General features: G+C 40.9%; 1 protein-coding gene across 6 annotated transcripts in view; it reads left to right on the top strand.

The window, feature by feature from the left end:
- LOC140726601 (protein ABHD13) overlaps positions 1-11,151 on the top strand; it is a 31,319-nt gene extending 20,168 nt beyond the window's left edge. For 4 of the 6 annotated variants that reach the window (XM_073043189.1, XM_073043190.1, XM_073043192.1 and 1 more), the window contains one exon: positions 9,169-11,151. In XM_073043189.1, coding sequence (XP_072899290.1) covers positions 9,209-10,222 — 1,014 coding nt within the window. In that variant the 5' untranslated portion in view covers positions 9,169-9,208 and the 3' untranslated portion in view covers positions 10,223-11,151. Of the gene's footprint in view, positions 1-1,714; positions 1,734-9,168 lie in introns of those variants that run through there. The other 2 variants (XM_073043193.1, XM_073043195.1) reach the window with 2 other exon arrangements.
- The last annotated feature ends 2,321 nt before the right edge of the window (positions 11,152-13,472 follow it).

Raw genomic sequence — 13,472 nt, 5'->3', positions numbered from 1 at the left:
AGTTGTCTTGGATAATATGGAGGCTAGTACTCATAATGGAGCTGACGGATTTTGGAACTCTCTGCAACTCACTTCAATCCTGTGCAATAGGCCCCCGTACCAGACAGTGCTATAGACTGTCAGAGTGCTCTCCACAGTACATCTGTAGAAACTTTCGAGTGTTTTGGTCTTCTCAAACTCTTGATGAAAGGCTTGCCTTCTTTATAGCTGCATCAATATGATGGGATGGCTGCCATTGGGAGCTGAACGTCCAAGGATATAGGGTGTATCAGAAAAATAGGTTAATAAGTAAAGGAGGTGGTGTGGCCCTGTGTATAAGAAATAATATTAAATCATTAGAAAGGAATAACATAGGATAGGATGGGTTGAGTTGAGAAACGGCAAGGTAAAAGGACCTCCAAACAGCAGCCGGGATGTGGATTACAAATTACAGCAGGAGATAAAAAGGCGTGTCTGAAGGGCAATGTCATGATAATCGTTGGGGGTATTAACATGAAAGTGGATTGCGAAAACCAGGTCAGTACTGGACCCCATAAAAGAGAATTTGTAAAATGTACGAGGGATGGTTTTTTAGAACAGCTTGTCGTTGAGCCCACCAGGGAATTGGCTGCGCTGGATCGGGTGTTGTGCAATAATCTGGAGGTGATAAGAGAGCTGAAGGTTACAGATTCACTTTGAAATTTGAGAAGGAGAAACTAAATTCCAATGTGTCAGTATTTCAGTGGAATAAAGGAAATTACAATGGCATGAGAGGGGAACCAGCCAAAGTTGACTGGAAATGGATGCTAGCAGGAAGGGCAGAAGAGCAGCAATGGCTAGAGTTTCTGCGAAAAATGAGGGACGTGCAAGACAGATATATTCCAAATAAGAAATTTTCAAGGGGAAGAAGGACACTACCGTGGCTGACAAGTGAAGTCAGAGCCAAAGTAAAAGCAAAAGAGAGGGCATACAAGGAAGCTAAAGCTAGTGGGAAGATAGAGAATTGGAGATGAATTATGAAAGGAAGCTGGTGACTAATGTCAAAGAAGATACGAAAAGTTTTTCTAAGTATACAAAGGGTAAAAGTCAAGGGTAGATATAGGAGCAATAGAAAATGACGTTGGAAGTATTGTAATGAGAGATGCAGAGATGGCGGAGAAACTGAATGCGTATTTTGCATCGGTCTTCACAGTGGAAGACATTTGAAGTATACCGGCCATTCAGGAGTGTCAGGGAAGTGAAGTATGTGCAGTGAAAATTAAAACTAAGAAGGTGCTCAGGAAGCTGAATGGTCTGAGGGTGGATAAATCTCCTGGATCTGATGGAATGCACCCTTGGGTTCTGACGGATGTAGCTGGAGAGATTGCAGAAACATTAACAATGATCTTTCAAGAATCAATAGATTCTGGCGTTGTACCAGATGACAGGAAAATTGCAAATGTTACTCAGCTATATAAGAAGGATGGAAGGCAGAAGAAAGGAAACTATGGACCTGTTAGTCAGTCATCAGTGGTTGAGAAGTTGTTAGAATCGATTATTAGGGATGAGATTACGAAGTACCTGGAGACACATGACAAGATACACCAAAGCCAGTATGGTTTCCTGAAAGGAAAATCCTGCCTGACTAACCTTCTGCAAGTTTTTTAGGGAACTACAAGCAATGTAGACAAGAGAGGTGCTGTAGACAAGACATGGTGTGCTTGGATTTTCAGAAGGCCTTTGACAAGGTGCCGCACATGAGGCTGCTTAGCAAGGTAAGAGCCCATGGAATTGCAGGGAAGTTACTAGTGTGGGTGGAGCATTGGCTGGTCAGCAGAAAACAGATTGGGAATAAAGGGATCCTATTCTGGCTGGCTGCCAGTTACCAGTGGAGTTCCACAGGTTCTTTTTACGATATATATCAATGATTTGGACGATGGGATTAATGGATTTTTGGCTAAATTTGCTGATGATGCAAAGATAGGTGGAGGAGTGAGTAGTGTTGAGGAAACAGCCTGCAGAGAGACTTAGATAGTTTAGGGGAATGGGCAAAGAAGTGGCATATGAAATGTAATGTTGGAAAATGTATGGTTATGTACTTTGGTGGAAGAAATGAATGGTAGACTATTATTTAGATTGGGAAAAATTCAAAATGCAGAGATGCAAAGGGGTTTGGGAGTCCTTGTGCAGGGTACTCTAAAGGTTAACCTCCAGGTTGAGTCAGTGGTGAAGAAGGCAGATGCAATGTTGGCATTCATTTCTAGAGGTATAGAATGTAAGAACAGGGATGTGATGTTGAGGCACTATAAGGCACTCATGAGACCACACTTAAGAGTATTGTGTGCAGTTTTGGGCTCCTTATTTTAGAAAGGATATACTGACGTTGGGGAGGGTTCAGAGAAAATTCACGAGAATGATTCTCGGTATGAAAGGGTTACCGTATGAGGAACGTCTGGCTGCTCTTAGGCTGTATCCCCTGGAGTTCAGGAGAATGAGGGGGGATCTCATAGTAACATTTTGAATGTTAAAAGGCCTGAACAGATTAGATATGGCAGTTATATCCTATGATAGGGGAGTCTAGGACAAGAGAGCACGACTTCAGGATTGAAGGATGTCCACTTAGAACAAAAATGGGGAGAAATTGCTTTAATCAGAGGGTGGTAAATCTGTGGAATAAGTTGCCATGAGCAGTTGTGGAGGTCAAGTCATTGGGCGTGTTTAAGGCAGGGATAGATAGGTTCTTGATTAGCCAGGGCATCAAAGGTTATGGGGAGAAGGCAGGTGGATGGGGTTGACTGGAAGAATTGGATCAGTCCATGATTGACTGGCAGAGCAGACTCGATGGGCTGAATGGCCTACTTTTGCTCCTATATCTTTTGGTCTTATGTTAGCTCCTCAGAGATATTGAAACCCAGGAACTTGAAATTGTTCATACTCTTCACTTCTGATCCCTCTCATTGGATTGGTTTGTGTTCCCTCATCTTACCCTTTCTAAAGTCCACAGTCAGTTCTTTGGCTTTACTGACATTGAGTGCAAGTTTGTTGCTAAACTCTAGTGACAGGTTTAGCTGATTGTTTCAAGAACTAAATGGTTGAAGGGAAGTAGCTGTTCTTGAAACTAGTGGTGTGGGACTTGAGGCTCTGTATCTTCTGTCCGATGGTAGCTGCAAATAGATAGCCTCCTGTAGATAGTAACAGTGAGTTGGAATGTGCCCATGATATATAGGGCAGAGTCCACTCCTTTACATTGCTGTATCAGATCATGATGCAATCAGTCTAGATCCATTGAATATTACATCTTCAAACATTTATTAGAAAGTTTACTGACAAGCTGAACCTCTTTAACATTGAGCATCATAGGAAGTCATTCCTGCCTGTGGCCATCAAACTTTACAACTCCTCCCTCGGCGTGTCAGACACCCTGAGCCAATAGGTTGGTCCTGGACTTATTTCCACTTGGAATAATTTACTTATTATTATTTAATTATTTATGGTTTTATATTGCTATATTTCTACACTATTCTTGGTTGGTGCGACTGTAACGAAACCCAATTTCCCTCGGGATCGATAAAGTATGTCTGTCTGTCTGTTTAACCTCCAAAGAAAGAAAGAAAGCATGCTTTCCTTATGATTGTATCTATGTATTTGGCTCATGATGTATTTAATGCTCAGGAATTTAAATTTGCTGAGTCCCTCCACTGCTGATTCCCCCAATGTAGGCTGGTGCATGTTCAATCTCCTTCCATTTCCTGAAGTTAATATTCAGTCCTTTAGTTTTGACGACATTAAACAAGAAGTTGTTATTGTGGCATCACTCAGTCAGTTGTCCTATGAAACTGGTAAGCTGACTCATCGCCACTGTACTTTGTCCAACCACGTAAGTACTGTTGCAGATTTGAAGATGACATTGTAGCTGTGCTTACTACACAGTCATATGCATAGAAAGTAAAAGGGCAAAGCAGGGGGCTAAGCAGGCAACCTTGAGGTTGCTGATCAGTGAGGAGGAAGTAGTCTTCACTGATTGAGGTCTGTCAATGAGGAAGTGAAGTATCCAGTTGTAGAGGAAAGTACGAGGCCCAATACCTTCAATAAGTTTAATTGCTTTCAAGCGTGTTAATCTTTTTTTTTAAGTTAATGTCTTGGCTTTCTTAATACCTGCTTCAGGAAATGCTTATCAATGTCCAGTTTGACCTCCAGAACAGCATTATCAAGTGGCAGTAATCTGCCTGCGGATACCAACTGGGTTTCACACGACCACTTGACTCATCAGCCCTCAGCCAAATATGAACAAAAAAGGTTAATTCCAGACAGGATGAGAATGACTGCCTAACAATTGATGTAATATGGATGGCAGAACCCATAGTAAACTGATGCAAATGACTTACAACTCATAAAGTTGTGATTGTTGAAGATCATTCATCCATCCCAGGAGTTGCTTGAGACAGTGCAAATGCCAAGTCATTAGCCATGACTGTATATTCAACAGCACCAGCCACCAAAATGTGCGTCTACGAGAAAGTCAGACATTGGGTGTTGAAAAGCAGAAGTAGCTGCAGATGCTGGAAATTAAAATTAATGTTGGAATTATCCAGCACAATAAGCAAAATGTCAGAAGAATATAATCCATGACTCAGGGTGATGACCTTTCCTCAGAACTGAGAAAAGTCTTTAAAAACAAATTATATTTTAAGTTGCAGAGAAGGAGAGATGCAAAGAACAATGGGGTTTCTGTATGAAAATGATGCAAGTAGTAGCATAGAAAACCTACAGCACAATACAGGTCCTTCGGTCCACAAAGTTGTGCCAAACATCATCCTACCTTAGAAATTACTAGGCTTACCCATAGCCCTCTATTAGTGTTCATGTCATTAGGAGAAGGTGATGTAGGCTTTTAATCACAGTTGATCTCTCTGGGGGAAACATTTTCCTGGGCTGTTTGTGATGGCAATATTTGCTGGTCTTGTGAATAAATAAAAACCTTGATAATAATTTTATCCATTCTTGTAGAACAATTCAAGGAATACAGTAGCTCTGAGAATGTCTTTGGCTAAGCATTCTCATGTTGGTAACTATTTTGGAATTGCATGTTTTGGAAAAAACAACTTTGGAGAAGTGTGTTCCTTGTGACTAATCTGACTAATGGTTTGTAAATAGAATGTCGTTATTGAACTTCAAACTATGTTTTAGTTTATCAGAGTCAGAGCTTTCAGTTGAAATTATTGTAAACCATGCTGTAGCAAGCATTTTGGAATATAATTATTGCATTGTCAGATGTTGATGTTGTAGCTTGCCATATCTATGCCATATTGTTCATGATTTTTTTAAATGCACAGAAAATCTAGAAATGATGTGAAGAATATTTTGATATATTTTGGCAGGATACTTGGTAGTGTGGAGGAGCAGAGGGATCTGGGGGTATATGTCCACAGATCCCTGAAAGTTGCCTCACAGGTAGATAGGGTAGTTAAGAAAGCTTATGGAGTGTTAGCTTTCATAAGTCGAGGGATAGAGTTTAAGAGTCGCAGGGTAATGATAGAGCTGTATAAAACTCTGGTTAGGCCACATTTGGAGTACTGTGTCCAGTTCTGGTCGCCTCACTATAGGAAGGATGTGGAAGCATTGGAAAGGGTACAGAGGAGATTTACAAGAATGCTGCCTGGTTTAGAGAGTATGGATTATGATCAGAGATTAAGGGAGCTAGGGCTTTACTCTTTGGAGAGGAGGATGAGAGGAGACATGATAGAGGTGTAGAAGATATTAAGAGGAATAGATAGAGTGGATAGCCAGCGCCTCTTCCCCAGGGCACCACTGCTCAGTACAAGAGGTCATGGCTTTAAGGTAAGGGGAGGGAATTTCAAGGGGGATATTAGGGGAAGAAGGTTTTTTACTCAGAGAGTGGTTGGTGCATAGAATGCACTGCCTGAGTCAGTGGTGGAGGCAGATACACTAGTGAAGTTTAAGAGACTACTAGACAGGTATAAGGAGGAATTTAAGGTGGGGGGTTATATGGGAGTCAGGGTTTGAGGGTCAGCACAACATTGTGGGCCGAAGAGCCTGTAATGTGCTGTATTATTCTATGTTCTATGTTTAACACTATATTCTTCTTCTAAGCCATTAGTAATTTTTTTAAATGTTGGCCATTTTCCAAGTAATTACAGCATAGCATTTTGTTATAGGATACAAACAGTGAAAAATATCAAATGGAGCAAAAGCTTACAAGTACTGTAAAACACGAGGAAATCTGCAGATGCTGGAAATTCAAACAACACACACAAAATGCTGGTCGAACACAACAGGCCAGGCAGCATCTATAGGGAGAAGTGCTGTCGACGTTTTGGGCTGAGACCCTTCGTCAGGACTAACCGAAAGGAAAGATAGTAAGAGATTTGAAAGTAGTGGGGGGAGGGGGAAATGCGAAATGATAGGAGAAGACCGGAGGGGGTGGGATGAAGCTAAGAGCTGGAAAGGTGATTGGCGAAAGTGATACAGAGCTGGAGAAGGGAAAGGATCATGGGACGGGAGACCTCAGGAGAAAGAAAGGAGGGGAGGGGGAGCACCAGAAGGAGATGGAGAACAGGCAAACAACTAAATATGTCAGGGATGAGGTAAGAAGGGGAGGAGGGGCATTAACGGAAGTTAGAGGAGTCAATGTTCATGCCATCAGGTTGGAGGCTACCCAGCTGGTATATAAGGTGTTGTTCCTCCAACCTGAGTTTGGATTCATTTTGACAATAGAAGAGGCGATGGATAGACATATCAGAATGGGAATGGGACGTGGAATTAAGATGTGTGGCCACTGGGAGATCCTGCTTTTTCTGATGGACTGAGCGTAGGTGTTCAGCGAAACGGTCTCCCAGTCTGCGTCGGGTCTCACCAATATATAAAAGGCCACACCGGGAGCACCGGACGCAGTATACCACACCAGCCGACTCACAGGTGAAGTGTCGCCTCACCTGGAAGGACTGTCTGGGGCCCTGAATGGTGGTGAGGAAGGAAGTGTAAGGGCAGGTGTAGCACTTGTTCTGCTCACAAGGATAAGTGCCAGGAGGGAGATCGGTGGGAAGGGATGGGGGGGGGGAAGGGGAGACAAGTGGACAAGGGAGTCGCGTAGGGAGCAATCCCTGCGAAAAGCAGAAAGGGGGGGGAGGGAAAGATATGTTTGGTAGTGGGATCCTGTTGGAGGTGGCGGAAGTTACGGAGAATTATACGTTGGACCTGGAGGCTGGTGGGGTGGTAGGTAAGGACAAGGAAAACCCTATCCCGAATGGGGTGGCGGGTGGATGGGGTGAGGGCAGGTGTGCGGGAAATGTGAGATGCGTTTGAGAGCAGAGTTGATGGTGGTGAAGGGAAGCCCCTTTGTTTAAAAAAGGAAGACATCTCCTTCGTCCTAGAATGAAAAGCCTCATCCTGAGAGCAGATGCAGTGGAGACAGAGGAATTGTGAGAAGGGGATAGCATTTTTGCAAGAGACAGGGTGGGAAGAGGAATAGTCCAGGTAGCTGTGGGAGTTTGTAGGCTTATAGTAGATATCAGTAGATAGGCCGTCTCCAGAGATGGAGACAGAAAGATCAAGAAAGGGGAGGGAGGTGTCAGAAATGGACCAGGTAAATTTGAGGGCAGGGTGAAAGTTGGAGGCAAAGTTAATAAAGTCGACGAGCTCAGCATGCGTGCAAGAGGCAGCGCCAATGCAGTCGTCGATGTAGCGAAGGAAAAGGGGGATGGATACCGGTATAGACTTGGAACATGGACTGTTCCACAAAGCCAACAAAAAGGCAGGCATAACTGGGACCCATACGGGTGCCCATGGCTACACCCTTGGTTTGGAGGAAGTGGGAGGAGCCAAAGGAGAAATTATTGAGAGTAAGAACTAATTCCGCTAGATGGAGGAGAGTGGTGGTAGAGGGGAATTGGTTAGGTCTGGAATCCAAAAAAAAGTGAAGAGCTTCGAGACCATCTCAGTGGGGGATGGAGGTATATAGGGACTGGACGTCCATGGTGAAAATAAGGCTGTGGGGGCCAGGGAACTTAAAATCATTGAAAAAAATTCAAAGCATGAGAAGTATCACGTACATAGGTGGGAAGAGATTGAACAAGGGGGGATAAGACAGTGTCAAGGTATGCAGAAATGAGTTCAGTGAGGCAGGAGCAAGCTGAGACAATAGGTCTACCTGGACAGGCAGGTTTGTGGATCTTGGGTAGGAGGTAGATACGGGAAGTACGGGGTGTGGGAACTATGAGGTTGGTGGCAGTGGATGGGAGATCCCCAGAGCTGATTAGGTTGGTGATGGTATAGGAGACAATGGCTTCTTAGTGGGGTCACGATCAAGGGGTAAATAAGACGAGGTATCAGAGAGTTGTTGCTGTGCCTCGGCCAGGTAAAGGTCAGTACGCCAGACAACAACAGCTCCCCCCTTATCTGCAGGTTTTATAGTGAGGTTGGGATTGGTGTGGAGGGAGCGGAGAGCAGAGTGTTCGGAAGGAGTGAGGTTGGAATTGTACTGTAAAACTCCAATTTGACTGTAGTGGATGCTGGTTAATTGGGACCAGTGCATTTTGTCCCAATTAAACAGCTGGCCCAGTTAGCTGAATTTTCATGGAAATAGTTAAGGTAGTTTAAAAAAAGGGGAAGTGAGTAACAAACTGTGTATTTAAATGAAATAGAGAATAAATTAACACCTGCTCCACCCCCTGCTCCTGGCACTCCTTCTCTGCCACTTCTCCCACACCCTTCCCGAGATGCTCCCCCCTCACCATTCCAAACATCCTTTGCTCCTGCCAGATTTACAAACTCGTTCTCCGCTCCATGTTGACAAATATACTATGGTGCAAAAAGAGCCTTAGGCTTCCTAGCTTATATATACGTACCTAAGACTTTTGCACAGTACAGTAGCTGCTCTTGAACATGGTGGTGTGGGACTTGGAGGCTTCTGTTCTTCCTGCCAGATGGGACCTACAAAAAGTTGGCATGGCCCAGGTAGTATGGATCTTTGATAGTTTGGCCTTCTTGATGCGGCACCACCTATAGATATTACCAGTTGTGCGGAAGGATGTGCAGCTTCTTAAATTCCTCTGCTGTACCATTGCTGTATTGACATACCAGACCACGATACACCTAGTCATTTATAGCTGATAAATATCATTTTAATCTTTTACAAAATAATTATGCTGCAAATACTGAAGGATTAATCTGTATATTTATTTTTTTATATAGAACAGATGTAGCTGAGAAACTCGTGCCTTTGAAAGAGACTATGATGGAGAAAACATGGAAGTCATGGAACTATGTCAGGAAATGGCTGATTGTCTTGATATCATGGTCCTGGAGTCTGTGCCGAATTTCACTACTAGCTCTAATTTTAACCTTCCACTTGTATGGAGGCATCTTTTTGCTTTTTCTGATCCTTGCATCAGTAGCAGGTATATTGTACAAATTCCAGGATGTACTCCTCTACTTCCCAGAGCAACCACCTTCGTCACGTTTGTATGTTCCTGTACCTACTGGAATCCCACATGAAAATCTTTTTGTTAAAACCAAAGATGGAATCCGACTTAATTTGATTCTGTTGAGATACACTGGAGATAATGCTTCATATTCGCCAACCATAATCTATTTCCATGGCAATGCTGGTAATATTGGTCACAGGATACAAAATGCGCTGTTGATGATGGTCAATCTAAAAGTTAACGTACTACTTGTAGATTATAGAGGTTACGGAAGGAGTGAGGGGGAACCGAGTGAAAAAGGCCTTTACTTGGATTCAGAGGCTGTGTTGGATTATGTTATGACCAGACCTGATCTTGATAAAACCAAAATAATCTTATTTGGTCGCTCTTTGGGTGGCGCAGTTGCTATTCACTTGGCCTCAGAGAATCCACATAGGATTTTTGCAATAATTATTGAGAACACCTTCCTCAGTATCCCACATATGGCCAGCACTTTGTTCTCCTTCTTTCCCATGAGGTATCTTCCACTTTGGTGCTACAAGAACAAATTTTTGTCCTACAACAAGATTGCACAGTGCAGGATGCCATCCCTTTTGATTTCTGGATTGTCAGACCAGCTAATTCCACCAGTCATGATGAAACAACTCTGTGAGCTGTCTGCATCACGGACTAAGAGACTAGTCATTTTTCCGGATGGAACTCATAATGATACCTGGCAGTGCCAGGGCTATTTTGCTGCTCTTGAACAATTCATCAAAGAGTTATTAAAAAATAATTCACATGAAGAAGTAAAAACCACATCTAATGTAACAATAATATAATTTTTTCTGTATATAGTGTAAATTTTACATGTGTATGTACAGAAAAGATGAAGGTTAACTTGGAAGTCATTATTGGATATTTTATCACTAGTGGTAGAATATTTTTACCTGTTTCAGTGCATGAGAGAAGTATTCTGATGTTTCATACAGTTTGTTGATCTGATCAGCTACGTTGTTCAATACTGTAATAAGAGGTTTCTTTTAGTGAGCACCGTATGATTTAAACATCATTTTATTTATTCCCCTTTTGCATTAAAATGATTTAATTTTGTCAGCAATTTTGTACCTTTTGCAGTTGACAGAATTGTCTATGGACCAAATGCATAGTTACCTTTTTTCAGAAGTGACAAGTGCTCCATGTTCAATTAAGTTGAGACTAGTTTATCCTCATTTTAATTGTTAATAAATAAAAATGTGTGATTGGATTATTATGAATTTTGAGATTTTATTTCCTTAACTCTTTTGTTGCCCATGAGCATGAATGTTTCAGCTCCATCACCTGTGTTGTAACTAAATGTATTCAATAGATGACAGTAGAAAAAGTAAACTTCTTTTGAAATTTTGAATAGACTAAATTGATGTGGATTCTTGTGGAACCAATCCACCCATTCAATTTAAAAAGCATGAAAAGTGAAATGTAGTTTGTTGAAATTCTATAATTTTAGCATTGATCCAGTTTCCTGTACAACTATTGAGACCTATTGGCTCTAGTAGCTCTTAATTGTATTTTATTTGTATTGTTTTAAGCATTGTTTTTGTTCCAACTTTTGAAGTTAGTCTGATATTTACAAGATCACTTTTCTGTATTTCTCTACCTCCAGAAATCTGTTGTTTCAAGTTTACTTTGTAAGTCCTATTGTGGCGAAAATGTGTTTCATTACATAAAAAGTATGAAACATTAAACACAATAAAGTGTTTTTATACTTCAACAGAGCTGTAATAAAACATTTAATCCTGCTTGATGTATTAAATTCAGAAACACAGAAGTTGAAACCTGCTGTTCCACATAAGATTCCTTCGTGACAAAGTGAAGTGTTCAAATTGCATCACATTTAGGAATTACTAAAAACCCTGCCTTCTAATGTGAAGAGCCAGTTGCTTAAAAATATAAAGAATTTTTCTTAGTTGATGTTCTTCATATTATCAAAGAAGTAATTTGAATCTTTGGTGTTCTAACTTTGGAAATTGCTTCAGTTCAAAGGATTAAACCAAAGAGGTATCACAGCAGTAAGAAAAGTTCACAGTAAGTTTATGTGTTTTTGGAGCTGTCTTGAAATTACTGCTGTTCTTGGTATGTATGAAATTTTTAAAAAAATCTTTCTGTCGTTTGACACTATTCACCTTTAACCTTTAATTGGTCTTAGATTGGTATTGTAGTTATTGTATAGAAATGATGTAAGACAACTTTGCTTATATGCAAAGAATAGTTTCATTGAAAATGAGTTTGCACCATGTATGCTAACACACGTAGTTTTTCACTATGCATTCTACCAGGAGTATTGCTAAATTTAAATGTGATTTCTTATATGAAATACAAAATACAAATTTTTTTTGAAAGGTTTGGAATTTTCTGTAATTCTGCACTATAATATTTTGTCTAAATTTTTTTTTGCCTCAGCTGACACTTGTATCTGTTCCAGAATGTCTTTACATTCTTGTTTACAAATCTTGTCCAGAAGATTTGATTGAAGCTCCAATACCTAAATTTGCAACGTGCTTAACGTGCTATTGGCCATGCCAATCACAGGAATGGTACATGAAATGAAAATTAATTCTTTCTGAAGTTTAGCAAATCGTGGTTTACATATCTGATTCTTGGAGCAGCAAGTCTGCAAGTGTTTAGTTTTTCTGATTTCCTGTATATTCTTAAAATAAAGTTTACTTAAATTTTCATCTTAATTATGTTTTTTTTCTGCAGTGGATTTATGGGATCTTAGCAATAATAGCTGCGGGTCTCTAAGTGGAAAATATTCTTTAAGGCATAGGAGCAACATTCGGTCATTGATTCTACACCACCATTTGATCCTGGCTAATTTATTCTTCCTTCTCAACCCTTTTCTCCCTAACTAATCAAGAACCTATCAACCTTTGCTTTAATTTTACCCAATGAGTGGTCTCCACAGCAATCGGTGGCAATGAATTCCACAGAGTTATTTTCTGTTTGTTTTCAAAAGTTTCCTCGTCTTCTAGCTTCCTGCTCGTTTTTGCAGTATTGTATATCATTGCTTTTGCTTTTGTGCTTTCTTTGACTTCCTTTGTCAGCCACTGTTGCCTCATCCTCCCTTTAGAATGCTGGAGTGAAATAATGTTCCGTCTTCTGAATTACTCCTAGAAACCCCTGCTCTACCATCGTCCTTGCTAAGATCCCTTTCCATCTAACCTTGGTTAGCTGTTCTCTTATGCTTCTGTAGTCACCTTTACTCACATGTAATGCCCGTGCATCTAATTTCATCTTCTCCATCTCAAACTACAAGTTGAATTCTATCATGAGCACAGCCTTCTAATCAAATCTGGTTTATTGCACAACAAATCTCTAGTGGGTTCAACCAGAGCTGTTCTAAAAATCCATCTCAGGCATTCTACAAATAATTTTTCTTGGGATCCAGTGCCAATCTGATTTTCCCAGTTTACCTGTCCATTGAAGACCCCCCATGTCACCTTTCTGACATGCCTTTTCTATCTACTATTGTAATTTGCACCTCATATCCTGGCTACTATTTGGAGGTCTGTATATTTAGACTCACATCAGGATCTTTTTACCTGTGCAGTTTCTCAGATTTACCCACAGAAATTCTATATCTTATGATCTTTTGTCACTTCTTACTCTAGATTTTTTTTTTACCGGCAGAGTTATCTTTTGCCCACCTTTTCGATAGGATCTATACCCTTGGTGTGGTCTTCTTTCTGCCACAGCTCTGTGATGCACATAACATCCTACTTTCCACCTTCACACTGTTCTTATAAGATCATGCACTTTGTTTAATATTAACTGCAGAAAGCAATGCACAGAATGGCCACACTGTTGATACTGTTGTATGATCAAATTAGATGAAATTCAAGGTGTAGAAAAGGAAAACAGGAAAAGTGTTTTTTTTAAATATACCTTGGCCGGCTGACCAATATATTTTAAACCAGAGAAAGGGAAATTTAATACAGGTAAAAAGCTTAATTTCAACATTGTCACTGCAACAGTGTTCAGAGGTCCCCTTGTCCTCACCTACCACCCCACCAGCCTCCAGATCCAGCATAT

The sequence above is a fragment of the Hemitrygon akajei genome, chromosome 4 (genome assembly GCF_048418815.1).
Source record: "Hemitrygon akajei chromosome 4, sHemAka1.3, whole genome shotgun sequence".
Taxonomy (NCBI): domain Eukaryota; kingdom Metazoa; phylum Chordata; class Chondrichthyes; order Myliobatiformes; family Dasyatidae; genus Hemitrygon; species Hemitrygon akajei.
Note: the sequence above shows the minus strand (reverse complement) of the source record. Positions and strands in the feature narration are given on the sequence as shown.